The sequence below is a fragment of the Erpetoichthys calabaricus genome, chromosome 3, assembly GCF_900747795.2.
Source record: "Erpetoichthys calabaricus chromosome 3, fErpCal1.3, whole genome shotgun sequence".
Taxonomy (NCBI): Eukaryota; Metazoa; Chordata; class Cladistia; order Polypteriformes; family Polypteridae; genus Erpetoichthys; species Erpetoichthys calabaricus.
Window position 1 is genome coordinate 190,832,260 of NC_041396.2, and position 25,130 is coordinate 190,857,389.

The window sequence follows — 25,130 nt, forward strand, 5'->3', positions numbered from 1 at the left end:
ACGTCACCCATTAACGTAATCTCAATCAATATCCAAACGAATAGAGCCTAAACAATCTGCATTGGAGATGGCGGGTAGTTCCAAGCTTCCATTTAATTTGCCTAATGCCCAAATAATAACAGAATCTGTAGAAGTTTTTATCTGTAAAGATAAGAAACCCTCATCATTGTTGAAAACGAGGGCTTTTGACAAATGATACTGGTTTTTGAATTGCGGTATGCTATACCAAACAGAAAGCAATTGAGTAGAGGTTATTGTACCTAGGCTTTATGAAGATCTCATGGAAAGCATCACCACATCTCTCAGGCCAGTGGATAAAGTAGCCTTAACCTACGACAGTTGAACATCCAGGGCAGCAGATTCCTATGTGACAATCACACATTAAAAACTACTGGGTACCTGTAACAGATGCGTTACAGACAAGTGTGCTGTATGCCAGTCACACCGGGAGCAACCGTGCTGCCTAGAGACAGAGCTGCTGAAATGGCTGCCTGTTGCTCCAAAAACCTTTCCATCATTTCCAATGTGCCGATCCATTACGTGATCACATCAATCATAAGTTTGTGTTTTGCCAAGTCCAATAAACGTTGCTTTTCTTTGGTGGAAAAAGTTTGCAACAAGCCTCACCTGGCAAAGCAAGTAGGTAATTGTTGGAATTTTCAGACTTCACGTTGTATCTCTAAATTCAACTAATTCAAAATTATTTTAAATGTCCAACAGGAGAATACATTTTGCTAACAGTTTAGTTGAAGGTTGTCTATGTGTAGATTCATTACACAGAAATAGGTAATTGAATGACATTTATTATTTAAGAAACAATATTTGATTATATTCTAATAATCGTATTCGCAAGATGATATAGATGTTTTATAGAGTAGATGCCATTGCATTGTTTTAAAATGAAGACCCCCAGAGAGTGAACTCTGATGTGGTGATACATATGTTAGTTTAAGTATGGTAAATTCTGAATGAGTGTAGTGCTTTTTTTTCTTTTTTTTTTAAATAAAGAACAATGATATTTTGTTCCACATCTTCCAAATATGAATGGTAACTGTTCATTACTAATCAAGTATTTCTTCCTAAATGTTATACCATTCTTATGCATTGTATTGTTAAGAAATCACTATGTAGATACCCTTTAAATAAAGTGTCACTGAAATTTGTCACATTATATTAATGTTCTCTATGCATGGTTAAATAATTTCTAAACAAAAAAGCCGCCACTTCAAGTATATCCGTTCATGCTAATTCAGTCAAGATAAAATCAGCATCTAATTGGGGCATTGCGAATTGGAATCAAATTGAATCGAGACATCAGTGCTGATACCCCGCCCTGTGCAATAATGTCAAAACTCCTTTGTGCATTAAGGGTTAACCTGCAACTCCACTGCCTCTCAATGCCGCTTATTCCACTGAGTAAATTTAGACATGCGTTACCTGCCTGATTAGATTAATGATCCAAATTCCCAGACGCAACCTGTGAGAGCCCATTTTTTCTCTGCACAAACTACTGAAAAATGGCCCTACTAAACAAGAAAACAACGGACCTGGCAAATCTGGTGGTTTGAATAACTATGGCATATAGACTTGCTTGTGCAAGTCGCAGCGATTGCTTGATAGGACAGTTTGTTTGTCAATAAATGCATGTCAGTCTGTGCTTGTTGTTGATTCAACAGCATATTTTTCCTATCATAGTGACTGACAAGTCTTTGTCCAGTAGGCTAACTGAAATCATCAGTCTGTCAGCTTTCAAAAGTGCCCTCACATTTCATTCTTGTGCAAATTGAATCTTTTTAAGCAAAAAACTAAGCCTTTCCAAGGCATGTTGCATCATGCGAATATAGTGCATATCCTTACAAAGCAGTGATGCTTTACTTTCACATATGACTGTATTGAAAAAAAAATGTGTTGCTTCCTATAGATTGTGAAAAAATGTGTGATGTGACTCAACAATGTCTTAAAGTTGCTGAAGTTAATTGCAGGCAAATACAAACAGAGAGAAAGCTCAGATTCTCTTTTATTAATCATTTAGTTAATTATTTTTTTTTCTCTTGACAAGAAGGCAATTGGAAATTTTGTGTATAGTTATGTTTAATGGCAGCAAGGTAGTGCAATTTTCCAGAACCTGGGGTTCAAATCCTGTGTTGGTCATGGGCTGTTTGGAGTCTGTTATACAGTATTTCACTTATGTGGCTCTTGCCTTCCTCGTACATTCTCCAGGACATGCAGAATAGGGTGAGTAAAGGTTCTAATTATGCATGAGTGCAGATGTGTGTGAGTAGGTCATGCAATGGACTGGTGCTCTGTCTAGGGTTATTTTCTGCCTTGCACTCAGTGCTGTTGGATAGGTTCCATTCACAACAATTCATAAACAGATTTGACAATGTATATATTTTACTTATGTTTACCTGCCATTCACTCTAGTAAAGGGAAATTATTCTAAATTGGAATTACAATTCCACTTGATTTCAAGGGGTGATTTTTGCATTTTCTTTTTTAATCTTTCAGAATTTTTGAAATAAAAAATAATTTCATATATTGTGCCAGAAATTGTCATTTATTTGTGAACAAGCATCATTTTTCTTCAACTTCTTTTTTCAGCTGCTTTCATTAGGAGTTGCCACAGCGGATTATCTTTTTCCATATCTTCCTGTCCTCTGCATCCTGCTCTGTTACACCCATCACCTGCTTGTCCTCTCTCACCACATCCATATATATATATATATGTTTAATCACTTTCTGTTTTAAGTATTCAAATTGTAAATGACATAGTTTTTAAAATTTTCAGTTTAAAAAAAATTACTTCTGATACAGCACATCCATTAAGTTATTCAGTAGATATCTACCAGCCATTTTAATCTTACGCTTCATCCAGTATAATCTGCCACTGGTGAACTTTCCTGGATCAGTTTTAGGGAAAAAAATGTGCATTCCTGGGTTTCATTTTCATGTAGCCTTCTCTGTTTGAGGTTAACAAAGTTCAATTACCTTAATCTGTCAGACTAAGATGTGTTTAGTCCAGGGCTGCACTTGGTTGTACAGTGGAACCTCGGGTTGCGAGTAACTTGGTTTACGAATGTTTTGCAAGATGAGCAAAAATTTTTAATAAATTTTAACTTGATAAACGAGCGAGGTCTTGCAGTACGAGTAGTATGTATACGCTTTGTCTGCTGAGTGTCATGTGATCACAACTGAGCTGATGGTTCTTCTCTCTCTCTTGCTGTGGGATTGTGGGCAATTGTCTCCTATTCTCCGTCTTAGTCGGCGTGCCTCACTCATAGTAAACATCTGTACGAACGTATACTGTTTACTACAGCATTAGCATTGCGCGTGTGTGTGTTCGCCCGCCCGCCCGCTCGTGTATGTGTGTGGGCACGCACGCGCTCGTGTGTGTGTGTGTGTGTGTGCGCTCGCACGCACGTATGTGCTGTGACGTGCGAGTCCCCGTCTTGCGCCCTAAAACACGAAGCTGAGTCTCAGTACTTTAGCAACACCAGCTTTATTCAGCTTGAAACAGCAACAGCGTGGTTATTTATACACAGACACAGCAGTCAGGCAGGGCCCTGCACATTTATAATGTTCCTTGTTCCTTGTATCACTCATCGATGGCAGGCGCTTATAGCATGTCCGCGATCTTTTCGGATTCGCTTTTACGGCGAACTGCTACAGCGCTGGGAGACTGCGATTGCTTTGGAACGCTCTTCCACGTGTCGTCCCGTTGGGTGCAATCCCACAAGAGAAACTCAGTCACACCAGCCATGATTCTTTTCAAAGGTAAAGTGCAGGTTAATTTGTTTTATGTATTTTTACTTTATATTTTGTATTAATCATTTTTATATGAATAGTTTTGGGTTGTGGAACAAATCATCTGAATTTCCATTATTTCTTATGGGGAAATTCACTTTGATATACAAGTGCTTTGGACCACGAGCACGTTTCCTGAACGAATTATGCTCGCAAACTGAGGTTCCACTGTATATTTCTTGTGCTGTTATTTTCCTTTTGCAAGTGGTGACCACAATTGCATATATTACTATAAATTTACTATCACCATTGCAGTTTAGAAGTTTATTATCATATCCCTTGATTTATATATAAAATGTTTTTTATAATCTAACCAAGAATTCTATTAACTTTTGCAATAGCTGCTGCATTTTGCATAAAGGATAAAAATGTTCTTTCTGTCCTATCACTTTAACAAAGACCATAGAGACAGGGAAAGACATATACAGCCATATTCTATTTATATTTAATAGATTTAATGCTAAGTATTACCTGTTGTCTGCTTTTTTTATAACAGACTGCATCCATATCATGAGTCAATAACACACGGCCTCAGTTTTGTTTTTATCTCATGCTTCCAGTCTAATTGGACACTACAAGAAAAAAGTGAAGTTTTAATACTGAATCATACTATAATAAAAAGGTGAATGCTATTGAAATGTAAAATAGTTATTGACAAAAAGACACAATCATAATGAAGTTAAATTCATCAAAATCGACTACCACAAATACATTGGTGCTTACTAAGTAGGGGCATACATGTAAACAGGTTTCCTCTGCCTTTTTTTCTCTTTTATCACTCAACTTTTATAAATATAATATCTCACTACAAAAAAATCCCAGAGATCAACTAGTCAAAAATCATATCTATGTACTGTGGAAATCTGTTGTTTCAGATTAGGACAGAGTGCTTCCAAAAAACATCAAATTCTAATTCTGCCTATACTCATAAAGAAACCTGAATCAAAGAGCAAGTAGAGGCAAATTAAAATATTATGTTTATGTAATAAGGAATTGTGCCAAAGAAGCTTTTCTTGTCTTTAAAGATGCAAGATAAGTAACTACAATCAGTTTTCCCATTTGTAATGACAATTTACTGGTGCTTTACTCCATGTAAAAGAAACACTTCATTTCTGAATGTTACTTGACGGATGCATTCCACAATTTAACTTTTAACAACCAGACTGCTGAAGGCTATTTAAAGCCCTAAAGTCATTGTCAGGCTAAATCACATCATTTTTTGAATGCTAAGACATTTTCAGTTTAATTAAAAAATGCCTCTGAATTGTGATAAGGAGTTGAAATAAACTAGACACATTTTATGGGATACACTGTCTCCTTTATTCCAACAGTGCAACCAGAATCATTGGAGGTTTTTGTTAGAAATAATAAAATAATTTCCATCCTTTTTTATGGTGGTTGAACATGATATCACTGGCAGCCTATGCTTCAATTTGGGATATATAGGCTTAATTCCAACCACATTAGCATTCTATCCATGCACACCTAGCCTTTTGGGGGGAAAAGGGTTTATAGACACAAATCATCATTGGCAGATCCCAAAAATTAATCTTGGCAGCTCCACTGTTGTGCACTCATTTATACACTAAACAAAAAAGCCACTATACCCTGAGGCCAGTACCACTGTAGCCAATCACAGGAAAATGGCAGATGACCCCTGTAGCAAGAAAGGCATTCAGTGACAACCCCTTTAAATTTTAATTCAACTGACAGGCTTAGAAATACAAATAAATGTCCCCTCCCCATACATTTTAATGTATTAAAACTTTTTCTAGTATTAGCAGTTTTTCAGGCCTTGCTTGGAAATTACTACCTACAGCTAACTTATCTTACAAGTTTACAGCTGGTTAGCTAATAAATAAATCTGACATACTGTATATCTTCCTTCAGTTAAAGTGGATGAGAGTAGAATCATTGTTTTACTAATAGGTGTTACTCTTTTCTTAATGGAGTAATAAGAGAAAAACTAAATGATTGTTGTGGTGTGCAAAATCTGTAAATATTGGTCTATATTTTCATTATATTTTGCACAAGACAAATCAAGATAAACTTAAAAATAGGACACTTGCATGGGCAGTTTAACATCAAAGCAGTCTGTTTTCCTGAATTGTACCAATATCAACTGTTTGAACTGAGCAGGAATTCAGGAGAGCTGTATTGATGATTTTATCACCTGTGAGGGGAAGGGCACCAGGACTAAATTGCTTTACAGCTTGATATCTTACTACATAATTCCCCTGCCTCCTCACTCACTCACTCATGTCTGTCCGAAGCCGAATGCGCAAGTCGCCTTCTGTGCACGTCCAAAGCCGAATGCGCAGTCGCCTTCTGCGCAGCTGCCCGAAAAACCTTACGAGACCGACATCCAACCCCAACATCGCGGCAGGCAGCGGATTTATGGCCGCAAAAATTCAAAGAGAAAGGCGACTTCGATTAAAGCTCTAGAGGCCTGAAAAGCAATTTTGACTACAGCTTGAGGCCTAATTACGCATTCTGATTCAATTACGCATTAATTCAATACACCTATATCAGGTTTGTGGTGCTTATACTTATTACTATTCCATATTGTACTGGAACATTCATCATTCAATATTATACTATAGGCCTGGAAAATTCATCAACTAACAGTACAAGCCTGTACAGTAATGAGTAAAGCAGACTACAATCATTACAAAAAAACTTCTTTGTTACTTATCATTTGTTCTTCATACACTGCTGACACAAACTTGTGCCTGTTTCATCTTACATTATCGAAACGGGCTCTTTGTCTAGTATATCATAAACTTTATTGCTTGGGAAACAGACATTTTCAAACAGATTAAAGAATCTGAGTGAATTCATTCATCATATTGTCAGTCAGCCAATCGGAATATCTAACAATCACATGTTGCGAAACCCCCTAGAATTTTATAATAAATGTGCCTCGTCTGAAGAGCAATATCAGAAGAAGATGAGGAGCTGCTGGAGTTTTAGAGTGGAAATAATAGATCGTTATTTGGAACACATGCATTTCATGTGTGTTCTGTTTCTACAGTAATTTGTGTAAAAACATTGTTAACACAGAAACTTTTTCATATTTTAGTAATAAATGTTACAAAATGTAGGCATAAACTATAGAATGTCTGAAGCCTGAAGTCCAAAGATCAAATAAACACGTTCACAAAAGGTTCAAGGACAATACAACAGTTTCCGTGGCGTAGTGGAAAGATTTACTGATTTGTAATCATGGGGACACTGGTTCGATTCCCACTCCCTCCTAAATTTGCTGTTTTCAGTAGTGAGCTGCTCTTATTGTTAATATTATACAGTACGCACATACATTTGGTTTGGGTTTGTAACAGACTGTGTACATTTATAGTACTGTACTTGTAAAAGTTACCTTTTTTTTCCACTTTTATTCTCTCACTCACAATCACGAAACATACTACTGCCCTAGGGATCTGACGTTGTTAGTTTTTATTTGAAACTGGGAATCACTGTAGATGTGAGTAGTGTTTTGTGGCAATGGAACTGGACATTCTCTGATGTGGAGGGATAAAAGCTGACACACAAACGCTGGTGAATCTGCCTTCTTCGTATCTCACCATCACTTTATTTTTTTTTATTCAGTTTTATTGAGTGTTCCTGCTCACGCAGAATTAGTATGCACCTTATGGTGTATAATGTCAAAAAAAAAAAAAAAACACAGACGTGATTCCCAGTTTCAAATTAAAACTAACAGAGTCAGATCCCTAGGGCAGTAGTATGCATCGTGATCATGAGTGAGAGAATAAAAGTGAAAAAAAAGGTAACTTTTACAAGTACAGTACTATAAATATACATGGTCTGTTACAGACGCAAACCAAATGTATGTGTGTACTGTATAATATTAACAATAAGAGCAGCTCACTACTGAAAATGGCAAATATAGGAGAGAGTGGGGATTGAACCAGCAGAGGCGTAGCTAGGGTTTTCAGCGCCCGGGGACAACTGAAGATTTCGCGCTCCCTCCTGTTTGCCAAAATACAATGGGGAAGGGAAAGAAAATTTCAAAATGGCGCCCCCTGGATGCTGCACCCAGGGACAGATGTCCCCCCTTGACCCAAACCCCCCCCCCCCCCCAAGCAATACCACTGCGAACAGGTGGCCCCATGATTACAGGTCAGCAAATCTTACCGCTATGCCACGGAAGCTGTTGTATTGTCCTTGAACCTTTTGTGAAAGTGTTTATTTGATCTTTGGACTTCAGGCTTCACGCATTCTATAGTTTATGCCTACATTTTTTAACATTTATTAGAAAAATATGAAAAAGTTTCTGTTCTTACAATTTACACAGATTACAGTAGAAACGGAACACACATGAAATGCATGTGTTCCAAATAACGATCTATTATTTCCACTCTAAAACTCCAGCAGTTCACTCACTCCCAGATAATCAAACAAGGCATGAGCTGGGAGAACTTAGTGAACGTTCTGTGACAGTAGGGGATGGAATAGCCGGCTGCTTGTCTTAATCGGCACATTTACAAGACAAAAGATGCTGATGGAGTGGTGCGAACGGATTTAAGGTGGGCCGGATTTACGAGTTTTCTCATAGGCTCTGGTAATTCTAGTGTTAACCAGCTGTATGTCCGTCAAAAATTAGGCACTATTGTGGTTAGGGTCTGTATGTATGTGTTAATCTTAAGTTGCGACAAGAGACCAACCCGATAATGAACCCGATGTGTACAGTTGTCCTTGAAGAAAATAGGTACAGGATAAGTAGAGGGAAATGTCACGATAACACAAAATAGTAATTTCACTTTATACAGAACATAACATATAATAAGAAACCCATAAAAAGGTATTAATGAGACCAGGGGATTCTGACCCATGTAGTTTGTTTAATTCATCATTAAATTTGGGATTCCAAGAGTCTCTGTTATTCTACTTTCAAGCTCAATGCTGAACAATAGTAATGCCGATTGACATTTTTTTCAGATGTTAGAGATTCTCTATGGTTCATCTGCATTCAAATGGTGTGTAAACAGATTTTTTTCTGTTTTCTTGTAAGACTGTATGCAAAGCAATTATCTGTTTGTTTGTGCTATGATCACATAGTATTATTTGTAGCATAATATATACCTAAAAATACTGAATGTATCCATCCATCCATTTTCCAACCGCTGAATCCGAACACAGGGTCACAGGGGTTTGCTGGAGCCAATCCCAGCCAACACAGGGCACAAGGCAGGAACCAATCCTGGGCAGGGTGCCAACCCACTGCAGGACACACACAAACACCAAGCACACACTAGAATCGCCAGTCCACCTAACCTGCGTGTCTTTGGACTGTGGGAGGAAACCGGAGCGCCTGGAGGAAACCCACGCAGACACGGGGAGAACATGCAAACTCCACGCAGGGAGGACCCGGGAAGTGAACCCGGGTCTCCTAACTGCGAGGCAGCAGCGCTACCACTGCGCCACCGTGCCGCCCTACTGTATGTATTTGAAATGTTAATGTGAAATCTAGTCAAAGATGATAAAGACCTTTAGAACTGGTCACTTTTTAGATTAATTCTTAAATATGATACATTAAGTAGAGAATTACAAGGAATTCTCAACTAGAAAATTCATATTAATGCTATGTGTGAAACTAGCTGAGAAATGTGACCTTTTCTCTCAGTTGTTTTATCACAAATAGTCTTATTTAAGGTATACTTTCCAGAATATGATGGTATAATTAGTTATTAGGTATGAAAGATGAGCTTCAGTGATCTTCTGTGGCCATGTTGCCATGGTGTCTAAAGCTTTCTTAACAGAATTTAAAGTGTTCCATTTTCCAGAAAACTGTCCATGTAAACTGAAGATTTTTAATTAACGAGGAAGCATGATTTCTTTACTACAGTTGTAATCCTTGACCCACTGTCAAATGTACAGTTTCTCATTTCCCTTAACCTGTAAGAATGACAAATTAAAAAAAAAAAGTACACGCATTATCCTTGACATCTACATTTCAAAAATGACTAACAGACCATAAGCCTAGATATATTTTAACAGTCATATACTATTAATTTTTTCCTATTTTAATTGCATTTTATTTTTGGATCAAACCTTGTTTTTCACACTACCATCCTACCAAAGAGTAGACACAATAGATCACATTATGGCTGTACCTAAAGCAGCTAGAATTTTCATTAGCTGTGAAATTGGTTCTGTTATTGGACCATAACTGGCTCATACAGTGCGCGCTGGTGAACTCTTCTTCTGTGATCCATTCGTCCATCCTTCCATTCACTTGTTTTCTGAATCTGCCTTTTCTATTATAAATACAGTATGTGGGGAGGCTGCCTCAGTGACATGAGGCTGAAAGCAGGAGGAAACCTTGAATGACATGCTAGTCCTGTACAGGTTACAGACATGCAAGCACTTATTCTTACTCATACTAAACCACTTAGGAGATGCCAGATAATCTAACAAGAACATCTTGAGGATGTTAGGTAAATCACAAATGGGCAGAAAGTTTGTGTAAATGCAATGTAGATAATGACAGGGTCAAGAACTGAACTCATGTTGTTGGAACTGTGAAGGAGATATAGAAACCACTGAGCCAGCATGTGCAGTGGTAGCACAATACTTAATATTTGAAGTCAAACCAATAAATAGTGTTTTACCTACTAGCACAATGAAATATGACTATAAGTTTGGTAATGCACTACTTTAATGTCTAATGACTACAAACTTCAAGTGGATTTTCAGGGGTTGTTTACTGAGAAGAGGTGTGTATATGGCCACTCTGCAATAAAGTCTAGTTTGGGGGAGTGTTTCAGTGATTGATACTCAGCCAAATGTAACATCTAGTTTCTTGGTCACCTTCCTTATCAAGCCCTTCTATCCTGATAGCTGGATTTGGCTAGGTGTCCTGCTCTAGGATATGATTGTTCCATACTTCTTCCACTTAAGAATTATAGAGGCCAAAGTGCTCTTGGAAACCTTCAGTGCTGTAGACATTTTTTTTGAAGCCTTCCCCAGATCTGGGCCGCAGCACAATCCAGTCTCTAAGCTTTGCAAGCAATTCCATCGATCTCACTGCATACCAAAGGGACTGAATACTTGTGTCAGTGTGATATTTATTTTGTATTTTTCTAAGAAATTTTCACAAAAAAAGAAAATCATGTTTTTTTGTTTTTTTTTGCCATTCTGGGCTATTTAATGTTGAATGATGAGGGGGAAAAATAAATGTAAATGATTTTAACATAAAGCTGCAACATATAAAAAAAATGCAAGAAAATTAAAGATTAAATACCAGTAGTCAAACACGATTGGTGTAAAGCATGTCATGATAACCACAAATGCCTTTTAATACAGTATGCCCACCTCTTTCCTTCAGAAATGGCAGCTTAATTTTCTTAGTCAGGTAACACTATCTGGTCATTGTAGATTTGTGGAAGTGGTTTCCAAATTAGACTTCCAGTCTCCACTGTTTCCAGATACATGGCTGTTGTTTTCACCTAAAAATGTACAGATAACTTTGACGGGCATCATTCTTATTTTGCATGATTATCAAGAGAGATTGCACTATGTGTCAAACTTTCATGATATTTACATGTGTTGCATGAATCTTGTATGTCTGCTGAATTTACCAGTTTTTACTTTGTTTTTCAATCCTTCACTAACTGTCACTAGAACTACAAAAATTGTAATTTGCAAGAGGTATTAGAAAATTAAAACTGTTTTAAAACACAAATCCAATGTCCTGAGCTCTTCCCCATAGCCATGAAATTCAATTGCCCAGTATAGCTATCTACGCATTTGAGTAAACCAATTTAGTTGCGCTTATTGTCACCACTCTAAAACATAGTTGCAATATATTTTGCTCTGTAACGCTCCACCTCCATGCTTTAAAGTGAAACGCTTTACTTTCAATCTTAAATGTTCTGATACTTCTTGATAATACTGCCCACTTGGTTTTAGCAGACTGCTTGTTTATTTATTTCCTTGTCTTACATATGTGACAGTACTACTGCTACTACTACAAGTTGACTGTAATATTGTTAAATGCTTGATGATACTATTTACAATGAAAGACACCATATTATGAAAAGACTGAAATGTTTACAACATTTGTAAAAACTTATACAAAGGTCTGTAGTTATATTTACTGCTTACATTTCCTAAACTATTAGGATACAGTAGTATGCAACACTCCTTTTAACTTGTACCATTGACTTTAATATACTGCTTATGTTTACAAAGCTTTAAATAATCTTGCTCCATCCATATTTCGGAATGCCTTTCACCTTACACTCAAAATCATAACCTCAGATCTTCAAGTGAGTGTCTGCTTATAATTCCAAGAGCTAAACTTAAAAGAATTGGTGAGGCAGCCTTCTGCTGTTTTTCACCTAAATTTTTGGAATAGCTCACCAATAGAAATTCACCAGGCTAATACAGTGGAGCACTTTAAAAATACTGCTAAAAACCCATTATTTTAACATGGCTTTCTCATAGCTTCATTTTAGTGTAACCCTGATATTCTGTATATGCATTTAATTATCTTTTTTTTTTTTGCATGGCTCCGAAATCTGTACTAACCCCTACTTTCTCTGCTGTTCTTTTTCTGGTTTTCTGTAGTGGCGATCTGTACCACCATCACCACCACCTGATCAAAGCACCATGCAGTCCCTACATTGATGGATTGAAGGCTAGAGGTCCACATGACCATCATCGTCTAATACTTCCACACGAAGCCTGATTACCATGAGGATTGATTGAGATCATTTATGTTAGGTAAAATGTCAGTGGGGGCTGGGTGGTCTCGTGATCTCAGAACCCCTGCAGATTTTGTTTTTTTTTTTCTCTGGAGGTTTTGTTTTGTTTTTTCTGTCCTCCTTGGCCATTGGGCCTTTCTTTATTCTTTGTTAATTAGTATTGCCTAATTTTATTTTTGTATTATTTCTTTTTTCTTTCACTTTGAGCTACATAATTTGTATGACAATGTGCTATATAAATAAATGTTATTGTAAATATTATTATTGGATAATTTTTAGAAACTACTTATTACAGTATGGGTTCATAGAAGGCTGGAGCCTATTTTGAAGTGCAAAACAGAACCCAGCTCTGGATAAGACATTTGTTCTTTGCAGAGTGCATTTGTACATAAGCTCCCTTTGGACATGTTTTGGAATCGGCAATTAGTTTATCCTATACTCATTTAATTGAAATAAGTAAGGAAGAAAGTACTCAGAAAAAACAAATTGAAGCTCCACACTGACAGTTGTTCCCAGGTTGCTGCAAATGTGAGGCAGTAGGAATAACAACTGTGGAGGTAAATAAAGGACATGAAAATCCAATATTTAGATATAATATATAGACTTATGAACAGCTATTCAGAAATTGCATTTTGAGCATATTTTGTGGCTTTCCTTGCAGGCACATACATCCTCATTTTTTGCTTGGTACTGAATCCATGTAAGCCAAAGGTGTCTGGCCAATTTTACTATTTACATTTGTGCATAATCCCTTTATACAGTTGAATCTATTTGTATGTTTTAATTGGAAAAATGGGAAATTTCATGAACAAGGCTTCAGCATAATAAAATAGAAATAAGATGGTAGACTTTCTTCTGCCTCTTTTATTAAGTGCTGGTTTAATTGCTCAGTGTTTATTGTGTGTGTTGGCTAACAGTCTGAAAATGTGCCTGTGCTAATAGGTGTGTTCATTCTTGAAGTACTCTGCCTGCACAGTATGTAAAGCTTTATTGTCATAACAAAGCACTGTTTATTATAAAAACAATATGCAAATATTTTGGAACCTTTTTTTGAAATCATCCTTTTTACCCTATATTTTGGTAAAGCACATTTAAAAATTGATGGCTTAATATATTTTTAAGGTCAGACTCCTTCCTGAAATTCTGAGCAGGAATGATTTGCTGGAAGATAGATATATAGATTTATATGTAAAGCTCCATACATTTTAAATATTTTTCATCTTAAGTATTTAAACTTAAATCAGCTTAGGCATCCCCTCAAAGCTAATGAGAAAAGATTATTGAATTTCCGCTATAAAAAAAAGCTGTTGACAACTTTGAGGTATTCTTGGAAACAAATAGTTAACATCATTCAAAGTGCATTTACTACTGTCAAGGGAGACGCTGATTAATACTGCTGTATTAACAAAGTAATTGCCTTGCCTTCTTCCATCTGTCATCATACACATTAGCTGGGTGGCAAGTTACAGGTCTGACTGAGGATTAACCAATGAGATGACCTTCTCTTTTTAGCCTCTGTATTTTATTTATTTTATTTTTCACATGGTGTAATAGGTGAACAGGCTAGATTGCTAATTTCTGGAGCAATTGTGCAATTCATTTATTTGTTTACACTTACCAGAAATACTATCACTTTAAGTTTGCTTAGTTTCCTAAAACCTGAACATCTTATAATGACATGCAGATTTTTATTTTTTTTATTGAGTTTAATGTGCTTGCATTTGGTCAATTGTACAGTGTAAGAGAAAAACTCATTGATGCATAAAAGTGAATTTTGATTCCTGTACCCATCTCCATTAATTCTGTTATGCGGATTAGAAAAACAATAAATGAGTATGTATTAATTATGTACATATGTAGAGTAGAGTACAGTACTACTACTCAGCCACTTTACCACAGCATTCCTGTTATACATAATGTTTTCAGTATTATTTTCATCCATTTTGTGAATCTGCCTTATTCATTACAAATTTACTGAGAACCGAAACCTATCCTGGAAGTATTAGATGCAAGGCAGGGGGCAGGTCTGGTGGAAACACAGTTTAATATAGGGCACACTCCAGCCAAAGACAATTAAATTACATATATTTTTATGAAATTGTTGGAAAGAGTATTCAGATATATCCCCAATGGACACAGGTAAAACAACCTTGACATAGGCCAAGAATTGAACCCAACTCCTTGGCTGTAAGAAAGTGGTTAGGTCTGGTTTCTACATGATATAACATCTTCAAGCCAACTTCAATTAATTGATTTCAGTAATTGTGTGCTTGTCATGTTGATAGGAAAGGATGTTGCTGTAATGCTTCGAAATACATGCCTGTTGCTCAACTGGTTTTATACACATATCATTTTTCTAACTTATATATCAAGTTCAGACTTACGAGGAGGCAGTGCCTATTCCAACAGCATAAGGCACAAAGGAGAACCAACCCTGCACTGGTTGAACTATTTTTATTCTACACTTAAATAAATTGTGTTTCTCACACATGTACCTATTTACTACATGTACCACATACGTGTGAGACAATTTTTTTTTGTGTTGAATTTAGAGATATAAAATATTGCCAATACAAAATGTGCCCTTGTATCATGTATTGTATGACATTACCACATGACTGAAATTAAACACAAAGGCAAATTAAAATGTTTTTCAGCGAAACCAGGAGTTGTAAAAATCTGACTGAAAAACTAGAACCAAGTTATGACATTACAATCTGACTTCACTTTGGCAGAACTGTTATTTACTGTTTGCATAATGACATGAAGGTGAAAGTTGTTGGCTCACAATATAGACATCACTGTACGTGAAGATGAAATGGGACCATAGGGTAAGTGTTTTGCATATAATTACGAGTACTGTGACTCACAACATTGTTTCATAGATCCACTACAGGCTTCTTTTCAAATTGATCAGGACCACTGAAGCACAAAACTTTTAGTATTCGAACAGCTCCCGTGATATACTCAAACCCATCTAGGAGCAGCTAATTGTATATACTGCACCTTTCACGAGCCGTGGATGTGAGAACAAGTGCTGGAGAGGAGACATTGATACATCTTTCAGTGATACAATTCAGAAATAGGGTTAAGGTGAAATTATACAGCAATGAATCTTGCATTGCTCTCAACTAAAGGTCTCTAGCAAGTCAAAGAGAAAAAGCAGACAAATTTCTAATGCTTGTTTTCTGGTCAAATCCTACTTGTGTCCCTATCATGTCTTTGACTAGTGCGTATGTTCCTTGCAAGGGAATATTGTGGAGCGGTCTCTGCTTTGTGCACTATGCTGATGTTCATTTTTTTTTCTTTAAACTGAAGTATAATATTAAGTTCTAGATCCAGTCAGGAACCACAGCAAATGGGTCAGTAAGGCATTCAAGCAGGAGTTAAAACACAGGCACAGTTGGAGCAAGGTTTGATAGTAACACAGAAAACAAAAGGATAAATTTAAATTTGTATGGTTTTGCACTGCGGTGACATTATTTGGTAGGTTTATAGGGTCGTTATTGTTACATGAACAGTCTGCAGTGAAATGTTTAATTGCATATGCTAATTAAGAAGCAATATAACTTATGATACTGCTGTGAAAATATTTTTTGTTAATATTGGTTATTTTAATAAAAAAGAACAAGCTTACAAAAATATGTTGAAACATGCATTTGTGCACTGATTTGAATTTTTTGTAGTGTACATTTCTTTCATGAAAATTGAATATTTTGGGTTTTGTGAATCCTGATTTGTATAGTGGACTAATTATATTGTTTCATGCTTAATAGTAAATTAACGTGTATGGTATTTATGCTGTTGTTGTTGTTATAAGTGTGTGTATATATAAACATATATTCAAATAAAAATGTGTTAATACAACTTTTTTGTAGATTTAAAGATTCCCTGTATTAAACTAACCCATCCATATCCTTGCTATTCCTTCCTCTCTTTTTATGTAATTTGTAAATTGTATTATAATGCATTAATTAACCACCATGTCAATTAGATTTAACTATTACTATTTTGCCTTTGTTGACATTTTCTATGAGTAATCATTTTATTCCTTAAAAGTTTCTCATGTAAAATTTGAAATATAATTAGTTATTGTGCTCCATTATACTTGGAGTGTGGGCCAGCTTTGACAGAGCATTGAACTGAGTTATAGTACAAACCCAACAGGATTCTATGTGCTCTTATAAAACAGTGAAGTTTAATTATATATTAATGTACTGATTAATCACCACATTGCTGTCCAGCAATAAGGCAGTGTAAGAACAGTGCTACAGTCAAATGCATCTGCTAGTGTATTTAGCCAGCAAAGACTTGCTATTCAGTAAAGAAGAGTGACAACACAAAGAGGAGATGGTCAAAGGGCAAATTAATCCCAAAAAGATGTACACTATCATTGAATTAAATAACATGCAGTGCATATACAGTATATCCAGAATATGTGGCAACATTTGAGTTGCACTGAGAATAGGCTATAATATTTACCTATAGTATACCTTTCTATCAAATTTCTTATAAGTTCTTTGTGCTCCAGTGAATGATGCTTTAATACTTTCATATCTTCTGTAGTCTAGAAATGTCCATAAGCATACACTAATGATGAATTGCATAGCCTAGGAGAAGATAACTGCATTAGATAATAGTCAATCATGAGACTTCCAGGTTCGAGCTGGCAAGATCACTCGTATCAAACAATGTGCGAAAAGCTTTTAGCAGGGTCAGGGTGAATGCTTGTGGACTACAACTCGCTCCCTTCCATTATTGCTACACAAGTACCTTTCTACAACAACTATGGTGCATAGAAATCATTTTAGGTCTAAGGTAATAGTTTTTATTTCTTTCATATGTTTAATGATGCTGTATATTTTCTAGCATCATAATCACATATTTTCTACAAATTTTAATCATATTTATACTGAGTGCACTTCAGTATAAACATGTAGAGGGCATAACATTTAGTTTTAGTATGCATGTGCTATATACTAAAACATAGTAAAACAAGACTAAGCAGCTGATAAAGGATCAACAAATCATATGCATAAAGAAAATAAAGCATTCATTTATCCCAAAAACATTATTACTAAACCTCTTCTATATAGATGCTCTGACTTTTTTTTTAAATGTTCTTACAAGTACATCGCTGTTTATCTTGAAGACAAGCCTTGGAGTTTCCTTAGAATAGTGGTGCTGGGGAAATGTGTCACCTTGTCCATCTTCGTCTCTAGCCTGAGGGGAGAAATAATGGCCTATTTACGGACTTACAAATAAATAAAACTTAAGAAAAAAAGTAAGCAACAAAATAAAATGCTAAAGTGTAGTAAACAAAAGTGAAAAAAGAAAACACTGAAACAAATGAACAATTTCCCTTTTCCTTATTTATATACTGATCTCAACCTCCTCCCCCTCCCTTTCCCCATCTACCCACCAACCCCTCCACAACACAGATGAACTGGAAAAAGCTGTTCTAGTGTCCAAAGAAAAGTGTAAAAAGATGAATGCAATAATGAGTCATTCATATTTTCAGATGAATAGAGAATAAATTAGACTGTTCACTTGAATCATTTTCAGTTAAAATTACATCATATTTTATTAACTGTCATACTGATTTGTTGGTAAGAGTGTTGTTACACTTAGGCTTCATTTTGATATAATCTGTAACGTAGAGGACTGTAAGCATAGGTAGATATTCGATAAAAGGTAAAGAAGTAGGCAGCAAAAAGTCATGGACTGTTTTCCCCTGCTATAGTTTTATTTCCCTGTTATGCTGTTTGCCTAAAGTGCAACCCTAAATAGAAATGCGTGTAGTTTTTTTGTCATATTCTTATGATACTGTTCAACAAAATGGGCAAATAATATAAACCATAACTTTATTAGGGAATATGACAATCACAACAACAAGAATAATAAAACTGCAATGCAGACCCTGCTTTGAAGAGGTACTGAAAAGTGTACCAACTTTGGAAAACTAATAAGATACTATTCAATTATTCATTCATTTTCTTAATCCAGTTATTGTGGCATTCAAATTTAAAGTCATGCTTCAAGGGTTGTGATTTCAATTGCAGGTCTAGGCAGAAAACAGAAACCAGTCCTGGGTGAAACACCAAACTGTCATGAGGTAAGGCACAATTTAGGATATGATGACTTTTGTGTAATGATTTAAAATTGGAATATTGTGCCTTAAAATCCTGACTGAAAAATTGGGTTTAGAAGACTGAGTACACTATCATATGTACATGTACTAAAATAAAATATTTATCAGACAGTGTACCTTAGTGGCTAATGTTGGTCTGTAAAGCAAAAGTCTGCTGATTCAGTGCATGCTTTTCACTTCCTGTGTTACCTTGAGCAAGTCACTTAATCTTCCCGTGCACTGATACTTGAAATACGTACGACATCAAATCTGCTTTATGGAAGTGTTTTCAGATTGCATTCAAAGTTAAAACACTATGTGGCACTATATATAATAATCTTCTCAGTTGGTTAAGACATCAAATTTAGCTCTAGCATGAACATTGGTTAAGTAGTGACTCTAAACTGGTCAGGCGTGAGTGAGTATAGGCGTGTCTGTGAATTTAGACTTTTGTGGGCTGGTACCCTGTTTTGTCCAGGGTAGGCTGTTGCCCCAGTAACTTTAACCTTGATAAAGCAGATTTCAAAATGATTCATTATGTTTTAATTTGTTTCACACTGAGAAATCTACAACATACTGTATGATAGCTGTTAAGCCCTCACCATTTGATGTGATGAAAAAGATAATTTGCAGTTTCTTTCTATTAAAGAATCAATTCTATTTACTTGATTTCCATGTTTTAAAGCAATTATGTTCTGAAAATACTTTGTGAAATGGACAAAACTATTAACAAAAATAAATATTCTACTTAAAGTTCATTAATATTTGAGCATCAAGTCAGAATGAAAATATCACATAATACAAATACAGTAAGTTACATAAATTATCACTATTTTATATATCATCTTTCTATGCTAAACATCATCCCAAGATGCCTGACATGTTTTAGACTGTAGTACAATTGTTCACTTACATATTTTACTAATGGACCACAGGTAGGTAATGGGACTTACTCAGACTGGGAATGTCCTTATAGATGTCAATGTTGCTTACTCCATATATAAGCACCACTGTGAAGGTTAGGACAGATCAGTTTTTATTCTTTCAAATATCTAATAAAAGGTCATTGGCGACAATGGATGCAAGGCAAAAGTCACCGCTAGACTAAATATATACTAGCCCTGTCAGACTGAATATCACCATTTAAATATAATTCACATCTCTATTAAAAATTCTTATTTGATGACAAATAATGACATTTGATGGTAAAAGAATGGCCCTCTATTTTTTTGCCTTGCACTAATTTTGGCATCATGTTACTCCATACATGGCATGCTGCAATACTTCTGTCTTTTGCAAGTGTTTAATTGTTAGTTTGTATTGTCATTTATGAAATACAGATTTTCACACCCACTCTTTTGCTTTATGGTTAAAAGGGTGCACTAACAACAGATTTTAAACTCGTCTAAAACACTCTAAAAGTGTTATTTTGCTCCTGCTCTTGTTCTGTTAAACTTTTGAACCTGAGATCTCATATTTTGCAGTTTTCTTTATATTAAAACCGTTAAGCAGAAAATGACTGTCATATTTCTGTTTTTCCTTTTATCATCATAACACCTTTAAAATCACCTCTTTAAACAGCATTTTCCATGTCAGGATAGCATATTGAGATATCTCAAGCACTCGTGTCTTTTGGAGGAGCTGGCTTGACACATTCCTAAGACAAAGGTGTGATGAAGTATTAACATTACATGTATTACATTTTTGTGGACTCTCTTAAGGGGGAAAAGAATTCTGTGTAGTTAAATCCTGTATGTTATTCTTTGACCACCGGAACCCTTTCGCAGCACTCGACCAGTATCCCGATCTACAAACTTCTCAAACTGGGCTGTTCAGCACACTTGATGTACCTTCCACAAGCTGCTCTTGTTTTTTAAACTGGAACGCCTCTTGTGATTTTTTTTATTTTTTTTATTTTACCATGTATAGGTGTGTGTATATATGTGAATATGTGTATATATATTTGTGTGTGTGTGTATGTATATATATATATATATATATATATATATATATATATATATATATATATATATATATATATATATATATATAAAATAATTTTTTTTTGTGTTTGTGTGTGTCCTGCGGTGGGTTGGCACCCTGCTCGGGATTGGTTCCTGCCTTGTGCCCTGTGTTGGCTGGGATTGGCTCCAGCAGACCCCCGTGACCCTGTGTTCGGATTCAGCGGGTTGGAAAATGGATGGATATAATTTTTTTTAAACTTAGTACCAGAATTTTTTATTTTCTGTTAGTGAAGTTGTTTTGCCAAATCAAAAATGTAACGAGGGCGAAGGTTCATTACAATGTAACATTTACAAAATACCCTCAGCTTATATAGCATACAGATAAGCACTGAGTACACGTCTTTTGCACTCAAGGACTACAGATATGCATTACTGAGCACAGAGATGGAGGACAGTTTAAGGATGTGCAGACTGAAGTAATAAACATATTTAACATGTTTAAGTTGTTATGAGCGATTTTTGTATGAGTTTCATATACACATTATGTGCATGCAAAGTATCTTGGTTCCATTTTTCTGTTAGAACCTGACACTTTCCATGCACAAAAAAATCCTGTTTTTGTAAAGGGCCATTTTTCCAAATGAAGGCTGGATCAGCGCATGAGTCGTATGCGCTGCTTGCTTTGCAAATGTACTGTGAGTCAAGAACCAAAAGTATTAATAATAATGAAGCATACATAGGCTTTTTAAGTGCAAATGTACATGTAGAACTACTTGCAACTTTGAATCTATGTTTAAATATATTAAATTATTTACTTATTTTTAATATTAGTATTTGAACCCTAATTCTGGTCAAATTTGACAGCCCCAGTACACACCCACCCTCATTCACACAAGGCCAACTTGGAGTGTTTAGCATCAAGTCAGAATGAAAATATCACATTAGCAAGTAACAGGAGAACCCAGTGAAAATCCATATAAACACAGGGAGAATTTGAGACCTCATTGATAACATAACATTGTCAAACCCACTTAATCTAGTTCAGGGTCATGGATGTCCAAAACCTATCACAAGGCGGGAATTGTCAGGACAGGGAGCCAGGCCTTCTCAAAGCTAATTCACACACATACACCTGCACTCACAAAGGACTGACTTTAAGTCACCAGTTGACATAATTAGCATGCTTTTTGGAATATGGAAACAAAACCCTGTCAAAGACACAGTGAGATTGTGTAAACTCCACATGAAAAACTTCTAACCATTAAAATCAAACCCAGGATGCTAAATCTGTGGGACTAATCACTGCACCACTGTTTTGTAAAACATAAATGTATGAAAAATGAAATGCAACATTAAATGTCGTATTAAAATATAAATGGATAACTTTATGTAATAGGTACACAAATGTACATACTCTATGCACCAAATCTGTGAATATATACCGTGTGATTTTAATTACATATTGCATCAGTCCCATATCAGCCGCATTCTGGTAAAGATGGCAACAGTTTCATTTGGATATAAGATGTCTGCTAGAATTCTATCATCTCTGATAACGTAATCACTACTTTTATCCAACTTTTATTTCCTCTCATTCTCAGCCTTTCTCTTTAGTTTGTTTCTCTGCTATTCTTTATCATTTCATGAGTTAACATATATGGAACTGATATTTACCAGAGTCTAGTTCACTTTGGAATTTGTGTGGAGTATACAGTATTTAAGATCCTTATTTTTATGTTTCTTATTCATCGTTTCTTTATCACATTGTCCATTTAGGTTACAGACAGCAGCTTTCTCTGTGTTCAAGAAGCATCGTTGGTGATCAACTGTGTGCCAGCATCTTGTTTGTGAACACACCATGTTTGGCAAATTGATCATTTTTACATAATAACCTGCATAAATCAGCACTGCACACAGCTATCATTCCCATTAGTCCAGTAAAGTCTTTCTATCCATGTACTACACAAAGCTGAATTGATGATAAAGCTTGCCTATATTCACAAGACTTAGTACAGGGCAATTTATATTTCATCTGTGACATCACACTTTTCCTTTTACTGTGTTTTTGTTGTTTTTTCATTTATCATTTTTTATTTCTTTCACTTTCTCAGTCTTCCTCTTTTCTCCTACATCACCTTCTTGTGATTTTTTTTTCTTTTTAAGATTTACACTATACTATAACAAAGCTATTACCATTTTTTTCCCTTTTTTTAACAAACTAATTAATGGATATTTGGATTCACTGGCCTAATGAGGAGAGACAGTCCTTAGTGTCGACATTAAGCCCATTAGCGCTATGGCACCAGTGTCATGGCTCTGTATACTCTGGCTCCTGGCCTCTGCTGGCAGAAAATGCTGATTAACAGTTACATTCAGAAAGTGGGGGAAGGTGAAGAAAGAAGTGTGTGTGAAGCTCATTACAGTGTTGTTGCAGTTGACATTTTGCACCTTGCTTCATTCTTCTATTGCCTAATCGCCATGCCAGCAGTTCTTCCCCAAACACTTCCACCCCCCCCAGCTCCTGCTCAGTCCCTTGGGTTCATGCCAGAGCCATCTTCCTCACATATGGACTGCATTTTATTATGCAGATGCCATTTTGTGTCGCATTAAAATAAAAATGATGAGCATCTGGACCAGTGCCATCTCATTTGCATTAAGCTGTAATGAGTATCCAGCCGAATCCTCACACAGCAGGTAGCCCTGCTGTCATTTTAAACCAAATGTATGACTGCAGGCTTGATCATGGATTTGGTGCAGTGCAACCTGTTGGCTGCTTTGCAAGAGGAGAGGCTACTTGAATTGGGCTGGAAATGCATCTTGTAGAATAGCTCAGTTTAGCATTACATCATATGGGCAGAAAATAATTTTTAAACATATTTCGTACAGAAAGGCAAAGTTCCAAAACTTGAAAAAATGATTTCTAGTATGAGTTGAAAATGGACAGGTTTTTAGAGTTTAGAATACAATAGTTCAATGGATGGGTTCAGACACCCTGATGTTCCTTTAAAAACTTGAACTGTATGGTGTATCTTGCAAATGGTTGTTTTTTAAGCATAAAGTGCAGACAGAGCTAATTATACTTTTTATTTTATGATTTTTCCTTTGCAGGATTATTATATTATCTGTAGTGAACTTAAAGCCACAAGGTTAGAGATACAATACAGCTACTGACAGTGTTTTACCTTATGTAGATCTGCATGCACCCTGGTAGATTTATTGTATTTCACAGTATTTTTTATATTTTGTGTATGCATTATAAATTTACTGTAAATTTTGTTTATGTTAATTTGTAGATACCAGACCTCAATTCAGTAGAGGATCTGTAGGATGAAATAACTTCAGCTATTCAAAGTAAATGTCCACCATTTGCTAATTTTTAGCCTCTACTCCAACAAGATACATAAATGAGTTAGAGGTTGCCTTGTATGCAGTGCAGTTTTAGTGACCTGGAAAGGTTTACACATTCCAGACTCCTTTAGTGTTTATAATTTGGGTGGAAGAAGATATAACTAGTAATGTAATTGTTGATTGTCCCTGAAATATGTTTTGATTTCAACTGAGTATACAGTGGTAGTGCTATTTTAAACTTTTTACTGTTATTGTACAGCATACTAATGTGAGGCGAGTTATAAGCCTGAAGGTGCCTTGAAGCAAAAGGACTTCCCAAAGGCATATGTATTGTTAGGAAATCAAGAAGCATTATAACTAAAATTGCACCACAGCGACAAGTGGATTAAACCCTTTTTGGACACTTGGTGTCAGCTATAGGATACTGTCTAGGTGACTTAAATAATGAGGGATTTTCAAGAAACCTGAACAAAAGGAAGTATATTTTTGGCATGGCTCTTAGTCTTTGATAAGCCTAGTTTTATCCTTTGTAACAGTACTCCTACAGCAATGTAGTAGAACTTCAGTGAAGCATCTGTTTGTGCCTCCTCTGTTAACTACTACACAGTTTCAGCGAAACCTATTTCTAAATATGGCACTTTATTTCATTCGTATGACTGCTGTATAATACATACAGGATTCAGGTCAGTAAAAATGTTCTTTATTGAGACAAGGATATATTAGTTCCATATATATTTGTTGTGTATTTTTGTTATGCCTAGATTTCAATGTATACCGTAGCAGCCTGCAGTCAAAAAAACTACAGGTTATTTTTTAAAATATATTAAAAACAACTACCTGCCTTCCATACTATAGTGCTGAAATGTGTTGCCTGAAACAGAGTGTATCTTGAATTAGAAAATGTTAACATGTTGCTTTCTATTTAAATTGCCTTGTGATGTTACTTGCTATTAATGGCAGAATATGTAAAGACTCTTTTGATTTATAAAATGATGATAAACCCCAATTTTACAGTAAATATACTGTATTCTGCAATATGAAGAGATGCTCCAACAAGATTCAGGTTATATAACAGTTTATGAATCAGCATACATTTCTAAACTAGTACTGTATATAATTTATTGTTCAGTTACATCAAAGGTTTTACATACAAGG

The 25,130-nt window shown here is 35.7% G+C and overlaps 1 protein-coding gene across 5 annotated transcripts in view; it reads right to left on the minus strand.

Annotated features, from left to right (window-relative positions):
* The window catches only part of sobpa (sine oculis binding protein homolog (Drosophila) a), a 504,585-nt gene that overhangs the window by 204,483 nt on the left and 274,972 nt on the right, over positions 1–25,130 (minus strand). For 4 of the 5 annotated variants that reach the window (XM_051925141.1, XM_051925144.1, XM_028797627.2 and 1 more), the window contains exon 5: positions 17,661–17,756. The exons of the other annotated variant lie outside the window; for it this stretch is intronic. In XM_051925141.1, coding sequence (XP_051781101.1) covers positions 17,661–17,756 — 96 coding nt within the window. The remainder of the gene's footprint in view (positions 1–17,660; positions 17,757–25,130) is intronic. 5 annotated transcript variants of the gene reach the window in all.